This window comes from Bos mutus, chromosome 25 (genome assembly GCF_027580195.1).
Source record: "Bos mutus isolate GX-2022 chromosome 25, NWIPB_WYAK_1.1, whole genome shotgun sequence".
NCBI classification, from domain to species: domain Eukaryota; kingdom Metazoa; phylum Chordata; class Mammalia; order Artiodactyla; family Bovidae; genus Bos; species Bos mutus.
Genome location: NC_091641.1, coordinates 32,442,506 through 32,464,622, shown reverse-complemented (window position 1 = coordinate 32,464,622; position 22,117 = coordinate 32,442,506). Strand labels below are relative to the sequence as shown.

The following is a 22,117-nucleotide window of genomic DNA, read 5'->3' as shown; positions in this document are numbered from 1 at the left end:
GTAAACTTGGCCAGTGTAAACTTCTCAGCAAGTGTAAACTCAGGCTGCCTTGGAAATAAGGCCTATCTTAGTTTTCAGTCACTGCAAGGCAAGGGTGTGTGTCTTGGGGGAAGGGATGCCCAAGAGTGGCGCTCTTTAAAATTATAGATTTCCGGACCCCACCCCAGATTCCGTGGATGAGATATGAGCTGTTGTGTGTTTAGCACCTGCTTCAGGCAATTTCGATTCACAGCCCAGCTTGCTAGCTGTCGTCAGAGACTGGCAGCCAGGGTTGGTGAGTAATGTGTTTCTCTTGGAGTCTCCAACACCCAGCAAAGCATCTGCTGCTGCTTAGGTGCCGTGCTGGGCTTCCCAGGTGGCGCTAGAGGTAAAGAACCCACCTGCCAATGCAGGAGATGTAAGAGGCGCAGGTTTGATCTCTGGGTCAGGAAGATTCCCTGGAGGAGGGCATAGCAACCCACTTCAGTATTCTGGCCTGGAGAATCCCATGGACAGAGGAGACTGGTGGGGCTACAGTCCACAGGGTCTCAAAGAGTCGGACACGACTGAAGCGACTTAGCACATGTAGGTCAAGTTGGGGGTTAGGACTGGAGTTGGGAGCCTGGCGTTGCTCACTGCAGCCACGGGGCTATTCGTTCCCCTCCCCACCCCAGCACCCGGCTCAGATTTTCTTCCAGGAACAGCTTGTTGGACTCCTTTTGGGGTCACTGACCGTAGCTGGGAAGGTTGGGGCATGCAGAGGAAAGGCCACGCGGAGGTGGGGGAGGCTGGTGTTCTGGACAAGCATGGAGTCCCCCTCCTCCCCTGGCTGTAGCTCTCAAGCTTTCTTCTCCTTCCCCCTTTGCCTCCCCCTGCCCCGGGCCTCTCGACCCCAATAACTGTGCCATTTACAGTCGCACACATCAGCGGGGCTTGTCTTGTTCGCGTTCCAAGATTTTCCAAGTTGTGATGAAGTGGGTGTCCTCCAGGGTGTCCAGAAAAGATAGGTGGCTTGCTCAAGGGTTCAGAGGTAGTCTCTGTGGAGTCTTCTGGGGGATTTCCAAGCCCTACGTGGGGAAAAGCAGAGCCAAGTTGTCTCAGGGGGGTGAGACAGGAGTTCGACCCCTGGTGGAGAAGATCCCCTGGAGGAGGGCACGGCAACCTACTCTAGCATTCTGGCCTGGAGAATCCCATGGACAGAGGAGCCTGGCGGGCCACAGTCCACGGGGTCACAAAGAGTCGGACACGACCGAAGCGACTGAGCATGCACGGACGTTCTAGCACGATGTTCTTATTTAATAGACGAGGCAGCTGGGGACCAGAGAGGGAAAGGGGCTTGCCTAGGGTCACAGAGTCCGTCAGATGCAGAGCAGGACGGCGATCTCAGTCATGACTCCCTGTGTGGATGCTGTCTGTCTAGGCTGTCTCCATGGCTGCACCAGCTCACTTCCTCTGTGCTCCCTCCAACTGCTGAGAAGCGCTGTGGCCAGGAGCAGAGCCAATCTTGCTTCCACTTCCAGCATTCCTGCTCCGAGACCCCTGTATCCTGGCACAGGCTGGTCTCGGCACAGAGAGGCTGGGGTGGGGGGTGGGGCTTCAGCCTCTGGAGCCACCAAGATCCTTGAGGAGGGTGAAGTGACCCTCCAGTGAAGTGAGTCCAGTGGAGAATAGCTCTTGGTGCCCTGTGTCCTCCAGACAGCTTATTTCCTAATCCTTTTTCAGCTGGAGCTGGCACCAGAGCTGAAGGAACACCCCCAGCACCCAGACACTACAACCCCCAGGCTTCCTGCTCCTTCCTTTATGGAACTGGCCAGTTTGGGCACTCAGGGCCAGTCCCCTCCAAGCCTTTCTGTTGGAAGACACCGTCCTGTGCATCCTGCCCCTATGGGGCAGGATAGAATCCAGTCCTGCCTCTCCCAGTCACCCATCCATCCCAAGCCATCATCTTTCCAGCAGATCAGAGAGAGAAGAGACCTTAGGAGGCCTCCAAGCCAACTCAAATGCCTGAGGGGTCATCACTGCGCCAAACAGGACCCAGCAGAATGCAATGGAAAGTGATGGGGACTTTGGCAACAGTTAATTGTGTGCTCTCTATGGAGACTTTGCGATGGTGATTAAGACACACATATACATACACACGTCTCTAGTGGCTTAGTGGTAAAGAATATGCCTGCCAAGCAGGAGACATGGGTTCCACCCCTGATCTGGAAAGATCCCTGGAGCAAGAAATGGCTACCTACTCCAGTATTCTTGCCTGGAGAATCCCATGGACAGAGGTGCTTGGTGGGTTACAGTCTATGGGGTCACAAAGAGTTGGACACAACTTAGTGACTGAACAATAACAGCAACAATACACATACACACACGAATTGTCTCAGGAAACAAAATACCTAGGTCTATAGGCCTAACGCACCCTTCATTTAAAAAAGAGAAATTGTTCATTTATTTGGCTGCTCCGGGTCTTGGTTACAGCATGCAGGCTCTTTCAGATGCAGCTTGCGGGATCCAGTTCCCTGACCAGGGATCGAATCCAGGCCCCCTGCATTGGCAGCATGGAGTCTCAGCCACTGGACCACCAGGAAATCCCTCACCCCTCATTTTGAATCCATACTGCAAGCCAAGCGCCCTTTGGCACAGAGAAGCCTGCAGTTTCAGTCAGGCACAGAATCCAACCAATTACAGTATTTCCAGACCTCTGCTTGTCTGGCCTGTTGGCTGCTATGACATGCTCACACAGTGTGCGTGCACGCACACTCGCTCACACACACACACACACACCTTCCAGTCTCCCTGCCTGGAGGAGAAGTGACAAGAAGCCTCAGCTGCCTTCCAGCCCCATTGTTCCTCATCACTGCCACGCACCTTAGTTTCTGCTCTGTCTCTTGTGACCCCGTCAAGCCCCTCCGGGAAGTGAAAGTCTTGACACCAGCAGTTTCTGGAAGTCCTCTCTGTCTCATTTCGGGGGCCAGAGGGCTGCGGCTTCCTCCTCTACCGACGGTGCCCACTTTTCCCTGTTCATCTCCAAGTCCTTCACTTTCTCATCTCCTCTCCCAGGACTGGGGGCTCCTGGGCCCCCATCCACCCATCCCTGGCAGTCTACAGGGTGGCAAGAGTGCAGGTTTCTTCCTTTATTTGAACATCTATGGGTGTCAGGCCCTGTTTGGTGAGCCACAGACATACCCCACACCAAGTAGCTTCCGTAATCTTTGGTTTGGTTTTGTGTCTCTTACGCTTCAGGAGCCTTTTCCAATCTTGAGTTAACTGCACATCTCACTTTGCAGTACAGTCTGGTCTTTGCTCCACACGAGGCATCTCTCTTATTTAACTTCCCTTTTCCCCATTACTCTTTCCTTTTTCTGGGAACCCACTCTAATGCACTCGAGGAGTATCCTTTCGTTGGCGTGTGCTTTAAAATACGTGTTGCTTTTTCTTTTTTCTGCACCTGTATGTTACTGTACATCTAGAACAGGGTCATCAGAGCTACTCTGCTTCGTACGTTTCCACTCTGTGCTGTGTTATTAAGATCCGCCTCCGTGTGCATTTGGACTGTGGCTTCTAATCACAGCATCATCCCCTGCAGATTGCAGCAGCTACTTGGTACCATCCTTCCCCTAGCAACGGACACCCAGGTGGCCTCCAACTCCTGGTCACTGCAAACAGTACCGGCAGTGGGCAACTTCTGATGGGTGTCCTCACGGAGTTGTGCGGGCATTTCTTTGGTGTATATCCAAGAACTGAATCGCTGAACTGTAGGATCTCTGCACCCATAGGTATTCTAAGGGGTGCCAGGATGTTCTGCAGGTGGCTCCACAAACATCCACTCCCACCAACCCCTTGGCATTGTTCAGTTTTCTAGTTTTGTCACTTGTATGGTGGCAAGTGACACCTTGCTGCTTCCACGTTGGAGCTTACATCTTAGTAATACTTCTTGAATATGTCACTTTAGGCAAGTCGCAGCAGCCTAATGAGGGCTTCCCCGGTGGCTCATCGGTAAAGAATCTTCCTGCAATGCAGGAGCCACAGGAGACGTGGGTTCAATCCCTGGGTCGGGAAAATCCCGTGGAGGAGGGCATGGCAACCCACTCCAGTATTCTTGCCTGGAGACTCCCATGGACAGAGGAGCCTGGCGGGGCTACATCCACAGGGTTGCAGAGTCAGACACGACTGAACAACAGTGTACACACGCACGCACGAATAGCAGTCTAATGAGGTCGACACCGTGCGACCTAAGAGCAATAGATTCCACAACTCAGAGAGGCTGAGTAACTTACCTGAGGCCACCCAGTTAGCGTGGAACTAGAGTTTGAACCCAGAGCTTGCACCCTTAACCACTGTACCATCATCCTCACATTTCGTCTCTTTTCTAAAATACCATCCAGGCCTATACTGCAAGCTTCTTGGCAGGGGTTGTGTTTTAAACCTCTCTAAGGCCCTCAGAGAACTGAGCCTAGTGACTTTCTTGTAGGAGATGCTCAGTAAATTATTGATTTGGAGAGGAAAAAAGTGCAAGGTGTCTTGTCGAATTTATCTGGGGGCCTGCAGGGTGCAAGAGGAAAAGAGGAACGTGTTTGATCCACTAAGATGCTGACTGGGTGTTGCTTGTGGTAGATAAGGAACCCTGGGCTCCTGGCTTCCCGCCACAAAGTGGCATCCGGAAGAAACTTATCATGAAGTTGGGGGGCAGAGTGGTGTTAGGGGGGTTTGGGGGAAAGTCAGGGAGGAAAGCTGATAAGCAATGAGGGATCTAGAGCCCCTAAATGCCTCGTCTGAGTGGGCTTCCACACCCAGCTGGCGAAACTAAGGCTCAGATGGGTAGAGAAAGGAATTCAAGATCAAAGGCAGAATTGGAACTCAAACCTGTGTCTCTGGACACACAGTTCAGAGATTTTCCACTTCTTCCTTGGGAGGAGCTCACAGTCAACAAGTAGGGAAGTATTTCTTCTCATGCTCTTTCATCATAGTGCAGAGCAATGCTGAAAACTTTGGAGTACCAAAGAAGTCCCCTCCTGACTCTCAGTGTCTCCTCAGATCCTCAAGGATATACCCCCTTCTCTGGGAAGAAAGCAATTGATAACTGAGCCTAACCTCATTGTCACCATCTGTATGATGTGTACAATAACACCAATCTCCCAGAGCTGGTGTGACACTTGATACAAGATAATAAACAGAGCACATCTAGCACCACCCCAAGACAAAAAAGGACTCTCCCCAGCCAAGACAGAGCACAGAACTGTAAAAACTGATTATCAACATCTGAGCTAGAACATTTGGTAATGCTTGATTTCCCTCCGGGGGAGAGGGAAATGAAGCTTTATTTCAAAAACCATTTATGTGTGTACGTTCTTTCAAAATCTGTGGTGTCATGTGAAGTGGAGATGGAAACAAACCCCCAAAGGGACTTTTGGTGGCAAAAGGATTAGGAACTTTTTCTCAAATTGGATGTAGATGGTGGTGGCCCAAGGGGAAGGGCGGGTCCAAAGAGGACCTTCTAAAAATACTGCCCTTTTACCAAAAAGGCACAGCTCACTCCTCAGCTGCGCCCCCAACAGCTTCTCAAAAGGAGAAATCGTCTTGCCACCCACGCTTCAGTGCACCACCAGGCTAAGGCACCTCCCCAGTGTGGCCAGGGGTGGGTTTTGCCAAGAGCCTGGAAGAAGCTGAGACTTGGAGCCAGGCAGCTGCTTCAGGTCCCAGTTCATTGGTCTTCTCTTTGATCCTGTTTCTTCATCTGAGAAATGGGAAGACATGACTACTGTGTGAGTTCAGCTAAACAGGATAATACCTATAAACATGTCATTCAATGCCCGGCACTCAGAGGCACCAATGAATTCTAGCTGTGTGCCATCTTTCCTTTGATGGAGAGGGGTTGCCTCCAAAGGGGTTGGAGCATGGGGGATAGGTGAGCTAGATGGAAGGTTCCTGCACTCACAGGCTCCCTCGCCTGGAGGTTTGGCCTGTGCTGGGCATCTGTAGGCGACTCTCTCCCTTGCAGTGGGCTGGTCAGGGCCCTCTGCCTCCAGGCCCTCTGGAATTGCACAGGGAGGAAAGAACCCAGTTAGGAGCCTCTGAAGTGCTTCCTAAGCATATAGAGACACAGGAAACATGGTTGTGGGAACACCAGCAGGTCCCAGGCCAAGTCGATTTCGGCATGAATGGGATGCAGTATGGCACTGTGGGGAGCTCTAAAGTGAAAGCCTGGAGTCTCAGGCTCCCAGTAGATTGGGCTTCCTTTTACCGTGGCCTTTGGTGTGCCTGGTGTACCACACAGAGCCCTTCCTGGCCTTTTGATGGTCCCACAAAATAAGTATTATTTTCCCAGTCCAGTGTGGGAAAGCTGATACTCAGGTTAAGTCACTTTCCTAAGGTCTCCCAGCCAGGATTCAAAGTCAAGTTCTCCAACCAGATGACCTTAGGCCATTTCAGTGAGGATCCTCCTTGGTCAAATGGGCATAATACTCTAGCTGCCTCCTCCCTAGGGCTCTTGGTGAATTCAGATTGGGGGCAGACGTCTGTGGCGAGCTGCAAATCCTTGTCTATTCAAGAGGAAGCATGTACGGTGTGGGCTTTGTCTCGGAGATGCAGGGAGGTGATGACATGTATGTTCGGGATGTCTGAGAGCAGATATCCCAGGTGGCACTGCTGATTCTAGGGCTTACTTGCTCCTGTGGAGGCTGTGGGATCCCCTTATGCAAAAGAGCAGGAATCTTGGCTTCACAATGTCGTAAGGTAGGAATGAAAGAGAAAGGATCTCCTTAAAAATCTTGCAGAGGTTCAGTTCAGTTCAGTTGCTCAGTTGTGCCTGACTCTTTGTAACCCCATGGACTGCAGCACGCCAGGCCTCCCTGTCCATCACCAACTCCCAGAGTTTACTCAAACTCGTGTCCATTGAGTTGGTGATGCCATCCAACCATCTCATCCTCTGTCATCCCCTTCTCCTCCTGCCTTCAATCTTTCCCAGGATCAGGGTCTTTTCTGAGGAGTCTGTTCTTTGCATCAGGTGGCCAAAGGATTGGAGCTTCAGCTTCAGCATCTGTCCTTCCAATGAATATTCAAGACTGATTTCCTTTAGGATGGACTGGTTGGATCTCCTTGCAGTCTAAGGGACTCTCAAGAGTCTTCTCCAACACCACAGTTCTAAAGCATCAATTCTTCAGTGCTCAACTTTCTTTGTAGTCCAACTCTCACATCCATACATAACTAGTGGAAAAACCATAGCTTTGACTAGACGGACCTTTGTTGGAAAAGTAATGTCTCTGCTTTTTAATATGCTGTCTAGGTTGGTCATAACTTTTCTTCCAAGGAGCAAGCATCTTTTAATTTCATGGCTGCAGTTACCATCTGCAGTGATTCTTGCAGAGGTAAGAGATGAATTAACAATAATCATAGCCCTCTCCCATATTGTGCTCTCTGTGTGTGGCTATGCTTTCATTCCTTAAGCACTTACTAAGTGACAATCACCTTCCTAAGGGCTCTACATGAATTAATGCACCTAATCCCTATCAGATCAGATCAGATCAGATCAGATTGCTCAGTCGTGTGTCCGACTCTTGGCGACCCCATGAATCGCAGCACACCAGGCCTCCCCTGTCCATCACCAACTCCTGGAGTTTACCCAAACTCATGTCCATCAAGTCGGTGATGCCATCCAGCCATCTCATCCTCTGTCATCCCCTTCTCCTCCTTCCCCCAATCCCTCCCAGCATCAGAGTCTTTTCCAACGAGTCAACTCTTCACATGAGGTTGCCAAAGTACTGGAGTTTCAGCTTTAGCATCATTCCTTCCAAAGAAATCCCAGGGCTGATCTCCTTCAGAATGGACTGGTTGGATCTCCTTGCAGTCCAAGGGACTCTTAAGAGTCTTCTCTAGCACCACAGTTCAAAAGCATCAATTCTTCGGCGCTCAGCCTTCTTCACAGTCCGACTCTCACATCCATACATGACCACGGGAAAAACCATAGCCTTGACTAGATGATCCTTTGTTGGCAAAGTAATGTCTCTGCTTTTGAATATGCTATCTAGGTTGGTCATAACTTTCCTTCCAAGGAGTAAGCGTCTTTTAATTTCATGGCTACAGTCACCATCTGCAGTGATTTTGGAGCCCAGAAAAATAAAGTCTGACACTGTTTCCACTGTTTCCCCATCTATTTCCCATGAAGTGATGGGACCAGATGCCATGATCTTCGTTTTCTGAATGTTGAGCTTTAAGCCAACTTTTTCACTCTCCTCTTTCACTTTCATCAAGAGGCTTTTGAGTTCCTCTTCACTTTCTGCCATAAGGGTGGTGTCATCTGCATATCTGAGGTTATTGATATTTCTCCCAGCAATCTTGATTCCAGCTTGTGCTTCTTCCAGTCCAGCATTTCTCATGATGTACTCTGCATATAAGTTAAATAAACAGGGTGACAATATACAGCCTTGACGTACTCCTTTTCCTATCTGGAACCAGTCTGTTGTTCCATGTCCAGTTCTAACTGTTGCTTCCTGACCTGCATACAAATTTCTCAAGAGGCAGATTAGGTGGTCTGGCATTCCCATCTCTTTCAGAATTTTCCACAGTTTATTGTGATCCACACAGTCAAAGGCTTTGGCATAGTCAATAAAGCAGAAATAGATGTTTTTCTGGAACTCTCTTGCTTTTTCCATGATCCAGCGGATGTTGGCAATTTGGTCTCTGGTTCCTCTGCCTTTTCTAAAACCAGCTTGAACATCAGAAGTTCAAGGTTCATGTATTGCTGAAGCATGGCTTGGAGAATTTTGAGCATTACTTTACTAGCGTGTGAGATGAGTGCAATTGTGTGGTAGTCTGAGCATTCTTTGGCATTGCCTTTCTTTGGGATTGGAATGAAAACTGACCTTTCCCAGTCCTGTGTCCATGGACTACCACTTTACAGACAAGGAAACTGAGGGAATTCCTTGATGGTCCAATGATTAGGACTCCATGCTCCCACTGCAGGGGGCCTGGATCTTTTCCCTGGTCAGGGAACTAAGGGGCTTCCACATGGCTCAGTGGTAAAGAATACCCCTGCCAATGCAGGAGATTCTAGTTCAATCCCTGGGTCAGGAACATCCCCTGGAGGAGAAAATGGCACCCTACTCCAGTGTTCTTGCCTGAAAAAGCCCATGGAAAGAGGAGCTTGTTGGGCTACAATCCATGGATCGCAGAGTTGGACACAACTGAGTGACTGAGCATGCACATGCAGGAAACTAAGATACCGCAAGCTGCGAACATGGCCTAAAAATAAAAATGAGGAAACTAAGGCTCCAAGAGATCTAAAAAATGAACTTTCCAGGTTATGGTGAGTTGGTAGGTAAGAATGATTTAAGAATCGGGCAGTTTGATTCCAAAGCTCAAAGGATTTGCCTTCTTTCTCTGCTGTCAGTGTATTTCCCTGGTATTGGACCACATTTGGTGTCCAGTGTTTGCAGCTGAGCCTGTCAATAAGCTGGGCTTCTTTAGGCTCCTCCCCTCTGCATTTCCCTCCTTTGCCCGTCTGTAATAGGACGTGGTCCCTATTCCTGAGCCTAGATAGATGGGGGTGCTTAGTTGACCAGATACATTTTGATTGGCATGGAAGAGTGTGGACTGGGAGTCTTACTCTAGGTGTGGGCCCCCCACCACCAGCAGACTCTAGGGCCTTGTGCAAGGCACAGCCCGTCTCAGGGTTTCATCTTCTCCTCTGTAGGATGAAGGAGATTGAGCCTGAAGGTCCCTGGCAGTCCTTGTGGGAGAACTCAGAATACGAGTGACTTGACTAAAGTCACACATTTTATTCATGGAATTGCTGGGGTTAGTCTGGATCTATTGTTACCAGATCCCACTGTCTGGAGAAAGAGGCAGATGGCTAGCTATAATGTAGGCTGTTCTGCAGACTGAAAATTGGAGCAGGGCAGCAGGCAAGATTTGGGGCAGAGAGCTCTTCTCTCACCATCCTGGAGAGCACAGTAGATTGCTTGGTTGGCTCCCAGGACTTGTTGGGAGAAGTAAAGACCTTCGCCCCACCTCCCAGCCTTTGTCCTGCTCTGAGAAAAGAGAGTTAGTGGCCCCATCTTTCAGTTCCACTTCTTCTAGTCATGGTTGGCTGGGTCATTAACGCAAGCCTGCTATGTTTGGGTTCCTGCCGCCCCCACCCAACCCATTATAAACAGTCAGCCCTGGCCAGGGTGTCTTTCTGGACTGGAAAGTTCATTCTCTGTGATATCCGGGTCTGTGTTGAGACCCTTCAGACATGAGAGCTGTTGATGAGTGAAAGGAAAAAGAGCACCTGGGTGGTGGTGGTGAGTTGCATGTGTGTGTTTTCTCACGATCCTCCCATTTCAATTCCATTTTCTTCTGGCCCAGGCTGGGCACTTGGAAGCCTATCTTGAATCTTCTGGCCATTGCTCTTCTCACCTCCTCCAGGAAGCTTCTTTTGATTCTTTCCAGCATGTATCTGCATCCCAAGTATAGTGGGTTGAATGTTGGACCTCCCCCTCCAACTCAAAGATATGTCAACATAAAACCCCTAGAGCATTGAGTCCTACCTTATTTGGAATAAAAAAGGTTTTTGTGGATGTAATTATGTTAAAGATCTTGAACTGATGTCCTGGTGTATCTGAGTGAGTGAAATTCACTGTCATGTCTGACTTTTTGCGACTCCATAGACTGTAGCCTACCAGGCTTTCCTCTGTCCATGGAGTTCTCCAGGCAAGAATACCAGGGTGGGTTGCCATTCCCTTCTCCAAAAGGTACTCTTTAATATATTCATGGAATTCTCCAGGCCAGAATACTGGAGTGGGTAGCCTTTCTCTAATCCAGGGGATCTTCCCAACCCAGGGATTGAACCCAGGTCTCCCGCATTGTAGGTGGATTCTTTACCAACTGAGCTATCAGGGAAGCCTGGTTTATCTGGGTAGACTCTAAATCAGTGTCCATTTAAGACAAATGCAGATTAGGAGATGATGTGAGCACTTAGGCATAGAATGGAGTGATGTGGCCTCAAAGTCACAAGTCAAGGAATGCCATCAATCCCCAAAGCTAGAAGAAGCAAGGAAGGGTGTGCCCCTAGAGCCTCCAGAAGAACCAAGGCTGCCAACACCTTGATTTAGACTTCTGGCCTCTAGAACTGTGAGGGAATAAGACTCATTGCTTTAAGCTACAATAGCCCTGTGGCATATTGTTGCAGCAGCAATGGGAAATGAACAGATCATGGAATTATAGACTACCAAAACTAGGGGGAAGGCAGGGCCATTGGAGCCACACTGATGGAGCTTCACACTGGCTCCAGCCAGCAAGAGCTGTGCATCAGGGGTCTGCTGAGCCCCTCTGAGCCTCAGGTTACTCATCTGCAAAGGGAAGACCATAAAGCCTACCTACCAGAGCCAGTGTTTTGTTTCATTTTAACAGCTTTGTGCTGTGCTCAGTCACTCAGTCCTGTCTGACTTTTGTGACCCCATAAAGTGTAGCCCACCAGGCTCCTCTGTCCATAGAGTTTTTCAGGCAAGAATACTGGAGTGGGTTGCCATTTCCTCCTCCAGATGATCTTCCCAACCCAGGGATCAAACCTGTGTCTCCTGCATCTCCTACACTGGCAGTCAGATTCTTTACCACTGTGCCACCTGGGAAGCCCCCACACTACTCTTGCTCTTAACAGCTTTGTTGGCATATAATTCAAATTTCAGACAATTCACCCATTTAAAGTATACAAGTCAATGGCCACTTTAGTATACTCACAAAGTTGCTGCAGCCATCCCCATCAACTTTAGAACGTTTCATCATTTCCCCCAAAAAGCCTCATAACCACCAGTAATTGTTCCCCATTTCCCTCCCCTCAAGTCTCCTCCAAATGTAGCCAACTATGAATTTGCTTTCTATCTCCAAAGATTTGTCTGTTCTGTACATTTTGTGTAAATGGAATCATACAAAATTTGCCCTCGTGTCTGACTTCTTTCACTTATCATGATGTTTTCAAATTTCATCCATGTTGAAGTATGTATCCATACTTTATTGCTTTTTATGTCTGAATACTATTCCATTGGAAAAGAGCCTGATGCTGGGGAAGATTGAGGGCAGGAGGAGAAGGGGGCGACAGAGGATGAGATGGTTGGATGGCATCACTGACTCAATGAACATGAGTTTGAGCAAATGCTGGGAGATGGTGAAGGACAGGGAAGCCTGGCGTGCTGTCATCCATGGGGTTGCAAGGACTCAGACATGACTGAGTGACTGAACAGCAACAACAATATTGCATTGTATGGATATACTACATTTTGTTTATCCATTTATTCATTGATAGTCATTTGAATTTTTCCATGTTTTGGCTATTATGAAACATGCTTCTATGGACACTCGTATACAAGTTTTTGTGTGGACTGAGAGCCAGGGCTGTTTTGAAGATTAAATGAAGTAGAACCTAAGGTATTTGATATGTCTTCTAACAATTAATAATGAAAGGTATTAGAGAAAATGTGCATCAACGCCTTCAATTTAGATATTAGGAAACTGAAGCATAGAGAGAAGCACAGACTTGCTTGAGGTCACCGAAGGCAGGAAAGCCTTACACCTAAATACATGTCCATGAGTCAGACTGCCTAGAACTAACTCCTGGTTGGGCTTGGGTTACCTTACATAGGTCACCTCACCTCTCTGAGTCTCAGTTTACTCACGTATAAAATGAGGTTAGTAATAGTACCTACCTCATATGGTTGTTGATGTGAGAATTAAATGTGCTAGACTGTGTTTCTGGCACATAGTAGGTATTCTGTGCATCTTAGCTGTTATCATTCATGGTAGTGCTAACAGCAGAACTTAGGTCCCCTGGCTCCCAGGTATGAGATGTCCTGAATCTACACTTCTTTGGTTCCCTTTTCTGTATCACGGGCATCTTCCCACTGTGACAAAGATTCTTAGAGGAAAGATGTAGGGCTTCTCCTCCTCAATGTCCTGAACACACGTGAAAGTGTTAGTCACTCAGTTGTGTCTGACTCTTTGCAACCCCATGGACTGTAGTCTGCCAGTCTCCTCTGTCCATGAAATTCTCCTGGCAAGAATACTGGAGTGGGTAGCCATCCCCTTCTCTAGGGGATCTTCCCTACCCAGGGATCGAACCCATGTCTCCTGCATCGCAGGCATATTCTTTGCCCTGAGCACATAAGTAGTGCTGAATGAGAAACCTCTGTTCACTTTCTTTGGCTCCCACCAACCCTCGCCTTCAACAAGAGAGCCAGTTGGGAACTGTGGGAGGTGTTAATTCTCTGCATCTTTCCAACACCCCATGAGCTGACTGCTGTGTCTCCCTTCCAGGCAGTGGACAGTGCCCAACCATGGAGCTGGGGCCTCTAGAAGGCAGTTACTTAGAACTTCTCAACAGCAGTGCTGACCCTTTGCAGCTCTACCACCTCTACGACCGGATGGATCTGACAGGAGAAGAAGAAATAGAGCTCTGCTCAGGTGGGCTGCCCTCCCTCAGGCCCCTTTCAAGGCCCTCTGCACCCCTCAGCCCGCAGTGGAGATACCACCCAGGGGACGTGCTGGCCGTGGAGCTCCACTCAGCACCACGGACAGCTCCAACTGCAGGCCAGGCTAGCTCCTGGTGGGGACCTCTCCCAGCCCGCCATGCCTCTCCCTCCTTCCCCAGCAGCCTCCTTCCCAGATCTTTCCAGCTTTATCCAAGTGTCTTTTCCTCCCAGAGCCTGACACAGACACCATCAACTGCGAACAGTTCAGCAGGCTGTTGTGTGACATGGAAGGTGATGAAGAGACCAGGGAAGCTTATGCCAATATCGGTGAGAAAGCATTCTTAGTCCAGAAAAAGGACAATTAAGGGGAAAGATTCTTTTTTTCTCTTTTGTTAATGTCAACTATTCACCAGGAGCCAACAGGCCCTCTGTCAGAAATCAGAGCAAGAAGGATGGGGAGTGAGGGTTAGAAGGATAGCGAATTGGGAAAAAGGGGAGATGAACACCAGGCAAATAAATTTAACTTTACCCATCTTCTGCCACCGTTTCTATACCTTTTTCCATTTGCTGCTTTTCCTTCCTTCCTTCCCACAAAGCCCACATCATACCCTCCCTCTCTTTCTCCCCAGCTCCTAAGCTAAATTACTCTAGTATTTGTAATAGCTTCCTGGGTAGTGGAGGCAGAGTGAGAAAGGGTGGTTAGGAAACTCTTGAGATAGGCATCTGCAGTGAAAGTTTTGACTCCAGGAAAATTAGGACTTGATTTACTGGCAATAGGGAGCCATAAAAGGCTTCTGAGTGAGTGATGATAGTAATGATGGTGTTGATGGTAGTGGTCTGGTGGTACCTAACACTTATGCTTACTCTTTGTAAGTTCCTGTTCTAAACATTCTACACATAGAAACTTATTCAGTTCTCATAGTCATCCCACAAGGCAGGTGTGATTATTATTCCCATTTTGTACACATGGAAGCCAATGTAACTACCATTGAGGAGGGGCATTTGTAGCCTGCTAATCACGATGTGTGTTATCACATTGAATCTTTCCCAAAACAGAGGAAGTAGCTACTGTCAGTATCTTCATTTAACAAATGAGGATATCAAGATGTAGAGAGATTAAAGCATCTACTCAAGGCTGCATTAGCAACAGTAACAGGCAGGTCTGAAATTCTAGCTTAGGTCTTTCTTATTTCAAAGTCCTTACTTTTAACCACAAGAACGATAGTATCTGGAGTGGGGAGGTTTGCTAAAGCTTAAGCTGAGAGACTGTTTTTCGGCTTTAAAAAGACCTACAGGTTTCAGACAAGGGCAGAACTCTTTAGGGAGGGGTGTTTCCTTTTTTTTTTTCTGGTGGAGTGAGGTAAAGGATCCCTCCTTCCCAGGTTCACCACTGTCTCATGCACAGGCTTTGCTGGATTAGGAAAACAACGCCTCCTCTTCTTTTCAGGATGCAGCCCCTACTAGGAAGTAACAACTTCTTTGTGACAACCTAGAGGGGTGGGATGGGGTGTGAGATGGAAGAGAGAGGCCTTTTGTATACCTGTGGTTGACTCATGTTGATGTATGGCAGAAAAGCAATTATCCTTCAATGAAAAATAAATACATTTTAAAAACAAAGAAAAAGTCAAAATAAGGAAGGGAAAAAAAAAGAGTAACAACTTAGCTATCAAAGTTCAGGCTGGATACCTGCGCCCATTTGCCCTCTCAGCTGGGCACACTTGCACAGTGTACAACCTGTACAGATGTTCTTAGTGGCCCTTTTCCTGGTATCCCAAGAATCGCATCACTTAAGAGGTCTGGCATGCACATGGCTAGTCCCTCCCCAGCGCACAGTTAACTCAGCATCGTGCCTGCAAGCACCTGTGCATGCTCACCTGCTAAGTCATATCCAACTCTTTGCGACCCCATCACTGCATGTAGCTCGCCAGGCTCCTCTGTCCACGGGATTTCTCAGGCAGAAAACAGAGAGGAGCAGAAATTGTGTGTGACTCAAAAATTATAGAACTGAGAGCCCACCTTCTTCCTTTCCTACAGAGGAAGCAGAAATGCTTAGGCCTGAGAGTATTCACATTCCCTCAGAGCTGGAGGCAGTAATGAATGATTTGGGCTTTTTCCCAAATCTCTTAGGATTCATTTCCCCCTTAGGGGCATCTACACAGGAAGTGAGAGCAAGTGGAGAAGGCAGCTTCCTCCTCAAATCTGTGCTCCTGGGCCTTCAGTCGTCTGAGACATCCCGAAGTATTACAGTGGCTTCCACGTGTATAAAATGGGAATAATAATCTTGCCTGCCTTGTGGGATGACTGTGAGACTTGAATAAGTTTCTGTGTGGAACGTATTTAGAGCAGGATTGCAATAAGCATTCAGTAAGTGTTAGGTACCACCCAGCCACGACCATCAACACCATCCTCATTATCATATTCATTGTCATCATCACCACCATCATGCCCTACTCAGAAGCCTTTTATGGCTCCCTATTGCCTGTAAAGTGAAAGTATCAGTTGCTCAGTTGTATCCAACTCTTTGCGACCCCATGGCCCGTAGGCTGCCAGGCTCCTCTGTCCATGGAATTCTCCAGGCAAGAATACTAGAGTGAATTGCCATTCCCTTCTCCAGGGGACCTTCTCAACCCAGGGGTCAAACCCAGGTCTCCCACATTGTAGGCAGATTCTTTACTGTCTGAGTCACCAGGGAAGCCCAATTGCCTGTAAAATGAAGTCTGAACTTTCCCCAACACGAAACTTTTACTGAAGACATCCGTTTCAAGAGTTTCCTAGCCATCTTTTCCCCACTCTGTCCCCACTACCCAGGAAGCCCTCCACTTTCATCTCTCAGACTCTGCCCCCCCATCTTTCAAGGTCTGGCTCTAGGATCCCTGCCTCTGGGAAGCCCTCCCTGACTACCCCAACCCAAAATACACCCTCATCTTACCTCTTACTATGATAGCTATCTTTCCCTTGGCCATAAGACATGCTGTACTTCATGTAATTAACCAGAAAGGGATGGCTACTCACTCCAGGATTCTTGCCTGGAGAATTCCATGAACAGAGGAGCCCAGCAGGCTATAGCACTTGGGGTTGCAAAGAACCACACATGACTGAACCACTAACACTTTCACTTTATTGAGTATTCACTGTGTCCTGGCTACTGTGTTGATTGCTTTAAATGCAGAGCCTCCAATCCTCACCATCCATCCCTGGGTTGTAGGTACTATTTATTCTCATTACACAGATGAGGAAACAGGGGCCCAGAGAAGTTAAGTAGACCCAAGATTGTACAGCTAGTGGGGTGAGGGAGTAGAGCTGGAATTTAAACTCAAACCCCAGACAACTCTGGGCTTCCCTGGTGGCTCAGCTGGTAAAGAATCTGTACAGTCCATGAGGTTCCAAAGAGTCAGACATGACTGAGTGACTTTCACTTCACTTTCAAGACAACTCTGCTATGTTGCGATGTACTGCTTTATAGCAGTAGAAAAGTTTGCATGGATATATATCATGCCTTTAATTAGATTAAGAGCCCATTAAGCTTCAGTCTTCCTTCACTGATTTCATCATTCGTTCAGCACACATTTATTGAACCCCAGCGTGTGCCGAGTCTGAAGGGTCACAGTTCCCTGATACCCAGTCCAATGCCAGGTGTACAGTAAGCATTTGGTGAGAAATTGTTGATTGACGATGCTTTTTCTTGTCTGGGCAGCGGAATTGGACCAGTACGTCTTCCAGGACACCCAGCTGGAGGGCCTGAGCAAAGACATTTTCAGTAAGTTGACCAGTTCTTGTTTTATTTTTAACTTTTTATTTTATAATAGTTTCCCTGCTGGCTCGGCCAGTAAAGAATCTGCCTATGATGCAGAAGACCTAGGTTTGATCCCTGGGTTGGGAAGATCCCCTGGAGAAGGGAATAGCTACCCACTCCAGTATTCTTGCCCAGAGAATTCCTTGGACAGAGGAGCCCGGTGGGCTACATACAGTCCATGGGGTCGCTAAGAGTTGGATGCAACTGAGCGACTTTCACTTTCACTTTTTATATTAGAGTACAGCTGATTAACAATGTTGTGATAGTTTCAGGTGGACAGTGAAGGGACTCAGCCATACATCCATTCTCCCCCATAGCCCCCTCCCATCCAAGCTGCCACATAACATTGAGCAAAGTTCCGTGTGCTATACAGTAGGTTCTTGTTGGTTATCCATTTTAAATACAGCAGTGTGTACATGTGATCTCAAACTCCCTAACTGTCCCTTGGTGGGCGGGGGCGGGCAGTTCTTGGCTCAGCCTGCATTTCCTTCCTTGTTCCTGGGGAGCACTGTAATACCCGAGGACCGCCCTCAATGAGTGATCACATTCCCTCCCAACGGAGTGTCAGTGGGGCCTCACCTTGGACGTCCACTGACTGTGTGTTGGTGTCTTTGGTTTTTCCCCAAAGTCGAGCACATAGGATTGGAAGAAATGATCAGCGAGAGCGTGGAGGTGCTGGAGGAGGCAGGGCAGAAAAGTCAGAAGAGACGTGAGTGAGCCCCCGCCCCGTCCCCCCCCAACACCCCCTCGCTTTCCCCACTCCCTGATCTGACCCAGCCTTGCTTGACTGCTGGCCCTGCCTTAGCTCTAAAACCTGGGATGGCTCCCAGTTGCTTCCCTCCTTGAGTCCTGTCTGCTCGGCCTGGGCTTGGGAGTCCTCCCATCTCTCCCCTCACCCCTGCTCCCTAGTGATGCAGACAGGAAGCTGATTGCCCAGGATCAACTGGCCCCTCTCCTGCTGGGTCTCTGCCCCTGGCTATTTTGGGGTCCAAATGGACCTCTGGGCTCTGGCTTCTCTTTCATCCTTAGTTGTCACCCCCTGTTTAAGGAAGAGCTCTTCAAGCACAGTTTTTCCCCAGCAAGATCTGGGTTTGAGTCCTGGATCTGTTATTTATAGTCCATGTGAACTTGGGCAAGTACCTGCATCTCTCTGAGCCTCTTGTCAGTCTCCCTGCTCCTTAATCTGCCCTCACCTGGCAGCTAATGTGGGCTTTAAAATACAAATCAGATCATATTGCTGCCCTGCTGACCTTCTGGGTTTCCCCAATGGCTCATCGGTAAAGAATCCACCTACCGTGCCAGAGACTCCTTTGGTTGAATCCCTGGATCGGGAAGATCCCCTGGAGGAGGAAATGGCAACCCACTCCAGTAATACTTGCTTGGAGAATCCCATGGACTGAGAAGCCTGGCAGGCTGCAGTCCATGTGTTCACAAAGAGTCGAACACGACTGAAGCGACTGACACACATGCACGCTGACCCCCCATTGGCTATAAAATACACACCCCAAGGCCTGCATGACCTGGTGCTTCCCATCTCTCCAAACGCACTGTGAGTCTCCAGGTTCCAGTCACTCTGCCTTCTTTCCATTCCTGTGACCCATGTATCCTTTCCAGCCCCAGGGCCTTTGCACGTGCTGTTCTCTCTCTCTCTGAGATGTACCTACCCCCGCCCCCAACTTCTTCCCGTTATGGGCTTGGGAATCTCTCAGGTCTTGGCCAACATGTCACCTCCTCCTGAAAGCCTTCCTTGACTACGCTTTCCATATAACTTACCTCACCTATTTTCACCTTGTTTGTGTCTCTCTGTCTCCATAACACTTGTCACAATCTGGATTTATTTTATTTATTGCCTTTGCTTAGTTCCCCCACCATGAGGACCTAGTCCTTCTTACCACTTCATCCCCAGCATGTGGCTGGCATGCAGGAGCACCTCAATAACTATCCATTGAATGAAAATTTCCATAAAATGGGCGTAACCGTTGATCAAGTGCTTACTATGTGCCAGACCATGTATAAGCCCTGAACCTATTTATTGAATCTGAACAGGTAAGCAGGTTCATGACATACAAATTCAAAATGTGCAAAGAATATTCAGTGGGAAAAAAATCTCCCTCCCACCCTTTTCCCCCAGTCCCTCATTCTCCCTCTCTGAGGACAACCTGTGTTGCCAGTTCCCTTTTGGTGTTGTTAGAAATATTCTATTCAGGCACTTTTCTGGTGGCCCAGTGGTTAAGACTCCACACTGCCAGCGCAGGGACATGGGCTCGATCCCTAGTCAGGCAACTCAGATCCCACATGCCACGCAGTGTGACCCAAAGATTAAAAAAAAAAAAGAAATATTCTCTTTGTCTAAAAGTCACCTCTTAAAAAATATTTTTTCATGCAAATGACCACCTCCACTCTTTCTTCATGTAATGTGTCTGGGAGGTTATTTCTGTAGCACTGTTGGGAAGCGCATGGTCCTGCCTTCAGGGAATGTCCCTTCCTTTCTTCTTTCTTTTTCTTCCTTGCTCCCTCCCATCCTTTCTCTCTTCCTTTCTCTTTTTCTCCTTCCCTCCTTCTTTCTTTTTTCTCATTTCATAAGCATTTCCCCTAATATTTTATTATGGAAAACTTCAACATGCCGTAAAGGTGACAGGGTTGTGCTACAAGCAACCGAGTACCCACGCTTACATCCTACCATCAGTGTTTGGCTGTATCGGGCTTGACACGTCCCTAGCCATCCCTCTATTCATCCACCCATCCATCCACGTTACTTTTGGAGCATTTCAAGGTAGACTGCAGACGCCAGTACCACCCCATACATCCTTCAGTGTCTTCATTATTTTTAGGGTATTTCACTGGGGGATGAACTATAATTTGCTTCATCAGCCTCTTGCTAAGGGACACATAGGGGTTTTCTCTCATGTGTTACATGCTTAATACTCACTCACTGATTTCCAATGCACTCCTGCAAAGTGGGAATCACTGCCCCCGTTTTAGAGATGAGAGGTCAAAGGCTCAGAGATGCTGTGTTGCAGATATACACAGCTAGGAAGGCTCCAAAGGCAGGTTGTTTTTTATTTTTATTATTATTGTTGTTATTTTTTTAACTCAAACTTCTCTTAGGAATTCCGTGATTCCGTTGCAGAAGGTGAGGGTTCAATCCCTGCTCAGGGAACTAAGATCCCACAGGCCTTGCAGTGCTGCCAAAAAAGTTTAAAAACAGAACAAAACAAACCTCCTCTGTGTCCCCTCTGTGGTTCTGCCTCTCCCTGTGCTTCATTGACCCGGGTGCTTCATGATGGGGTTCCGGCTCAAGCAGATGAGTCGGGGCAGAAATGGTTGGGGGCAGGGGAGGGAAAGGGACCCCAAGGCCACTTCCCAGTCACTTAAGGCAAGGCCTGCTGAGGTCCAGAGCCCCTCTGGCCTTGGAACACCCCTGCCCTGGGGCTGATGATCGTGGGGTTCTCTCTGCAGCCTTCCCAGAGGAGCTGCCTGTGGATCTGAAGCACCGGAAGCTAGGTGAGCAGGGCAGGTGGGCAGGAAAGCAGGGGCCCCTTCAGGTTCACACGGAAACTGGCATTTGAAAGTCGGGGTTCAGAGAGGCGAAGCCACTTGTCCGAGATCACACAGCAAGTGAGAGGCGAGGCTGGGATTCAAACCGAGGTCATGATTCCATAGCCCATTGCTTTGAAATTCAAGGACTGCTGGGAGATTCCGCTCCTGCTATGAAGCCCCGCCAATGATGCCTCCCTCCTCTTAACTCCGAGTCAGAGCTGAGACCCCCCCCACCCCCCTCCCCCACCACCTAGTGCCACTGCGCCTGCAGGTCACATGTCTCCTTGAAGAGTATTGTCACCTCGGATCGGCTAGTTACCCTGTGCCCTCCCGCCCTCCTTACAGGCCCCATGCCTCAGTGAGCCTCTTCCTCCACGCTCACCATTCCCCAGCCCCGCCACCCACCAGATGCTTCCTCCCCTCCACTCCCTTCCTCTCCCCTCCCCTTCCTCTCCCCCCACTTCCCCTCCCCTCTCACTTGGTTGTTTTAGCAAAGCTGGGGAAACCAGCCTCTCTGTGGGAAACAGATTGAGGAATGAAAGCCTCCAAGTCTGATGGAGGAAGCCTGGTCTCTGCCCTCAGCAAACTCTAATGTGATGGAGAAGTCAGGGATCCTGCCCATGAAGATGATGGAGAAATAGTCTCTGTCTTCACAGAGCTTCCAGTCTGATGGAGGGAGGCAAGTGTCCACCCTCCAAGGACTCGCAATTAAACAAAGGAGATAAATTTCTGCCTCAGACTGATGGGCAGTGTTGGGGTCTCTTAGGGTCCCTGGGCTCAGTGACTGGCTGTAGAGAGGGTGACAGGGGCCTGGGCTAACAGGTCTGCCCATCCCTAGGTTTCCATGGTAGGAAGCACTCAGGACCCAGCCATAAAGAGGAGGCTGGGGCTGGGGACTGCCTAGCACAGAGAAGTTGCTGAAATGAAACCAGCTTCACCCAGGCCTGAGGACAGGTGTTTCCTTCCACTGCCAGCAGAGAGATCCACCCTGCCCTCCTCCACCCCCAAGAAGGCCCCTCCGGACACCACCCCCCGCCCAGATCTCACCCAGCCTCTAACACGCCCCCCTTCCTCACAGCCGAGCCCCTCACCATGCCCGTGGTGACTGGCACTTTCCTGGTGGGGCCAGTGAGCGACTCCTTGGTTCAGCCCTGCCCGCCACCTCCTGCTCTGTTCAACACGGAGCCAGCATCCAGCCAGACCCGGCTGAAGGACGCAGGTATGTTAGGGGCTCCAAGAGGGTGGGCTTCCCCGTCCCCTGGAGGTGCCCCAGGAGTGGCTATGGCAGCAGGAATGGAATTCCTCCCTTTGCCAGTGTCTCCTCCACGTCTGCCTCAGCCAATCTGGTCCTCGGGTCCCCATCCACTCTGTG

General features: G+C 49.0%; 1 protein-coding gene across 7 annotated transcripts in view; it reads left to right on the top strand.

Moving 5' to 3' along the window:
* CIITA (class II major histocompatibility complex transactivator) overlaps nucleotides 1–22,117 on the top strand; it is a 59,502-nt gene that overhangs the window by 19,705 nt on the left and 17,680 nt on the right. For 4 of the 7 annotated variants that reach the window (XM_070362699.1, XM_070362697.1, XM_070362701.1 and 1 more), the window contains exons 2-7: nucleotides 13,258–13,404; nucleotides 13,644–13,739; nucleotides 17,107–17,169; nucleotides 17,834–17,914; nucleotides 20,665–20,709; nucleotides 21,824–21,964. In XM_070362699.1, the coding sequence (XP_070218800.1) occupies nucleotides 13,258–13,404; nucleotides 13,644–13,739; nucleotides 17,107–17,169; nucleotides 17,834–17,914; nucleotides 20,665–20,709; nucleotides 21,824–21,964 (573 nt within the window). Of the gene's footprint in view, nucleotides 1–1,723; nucleotides 2,263–13,257; nucleotides 13,405–13,643; nucleotides 13,740–17,106; nucleotides 17,170–17,833; nucleotides 17,915–20,664; nucleotides 20,710–21,823; nucleotides 21,965–22,117 lie in introns of those variants that run through there. The other 3 variants (XM_070362700.1, XM_070362703.1, XM_070362698.1) reach the window with 3 other exon arrangements.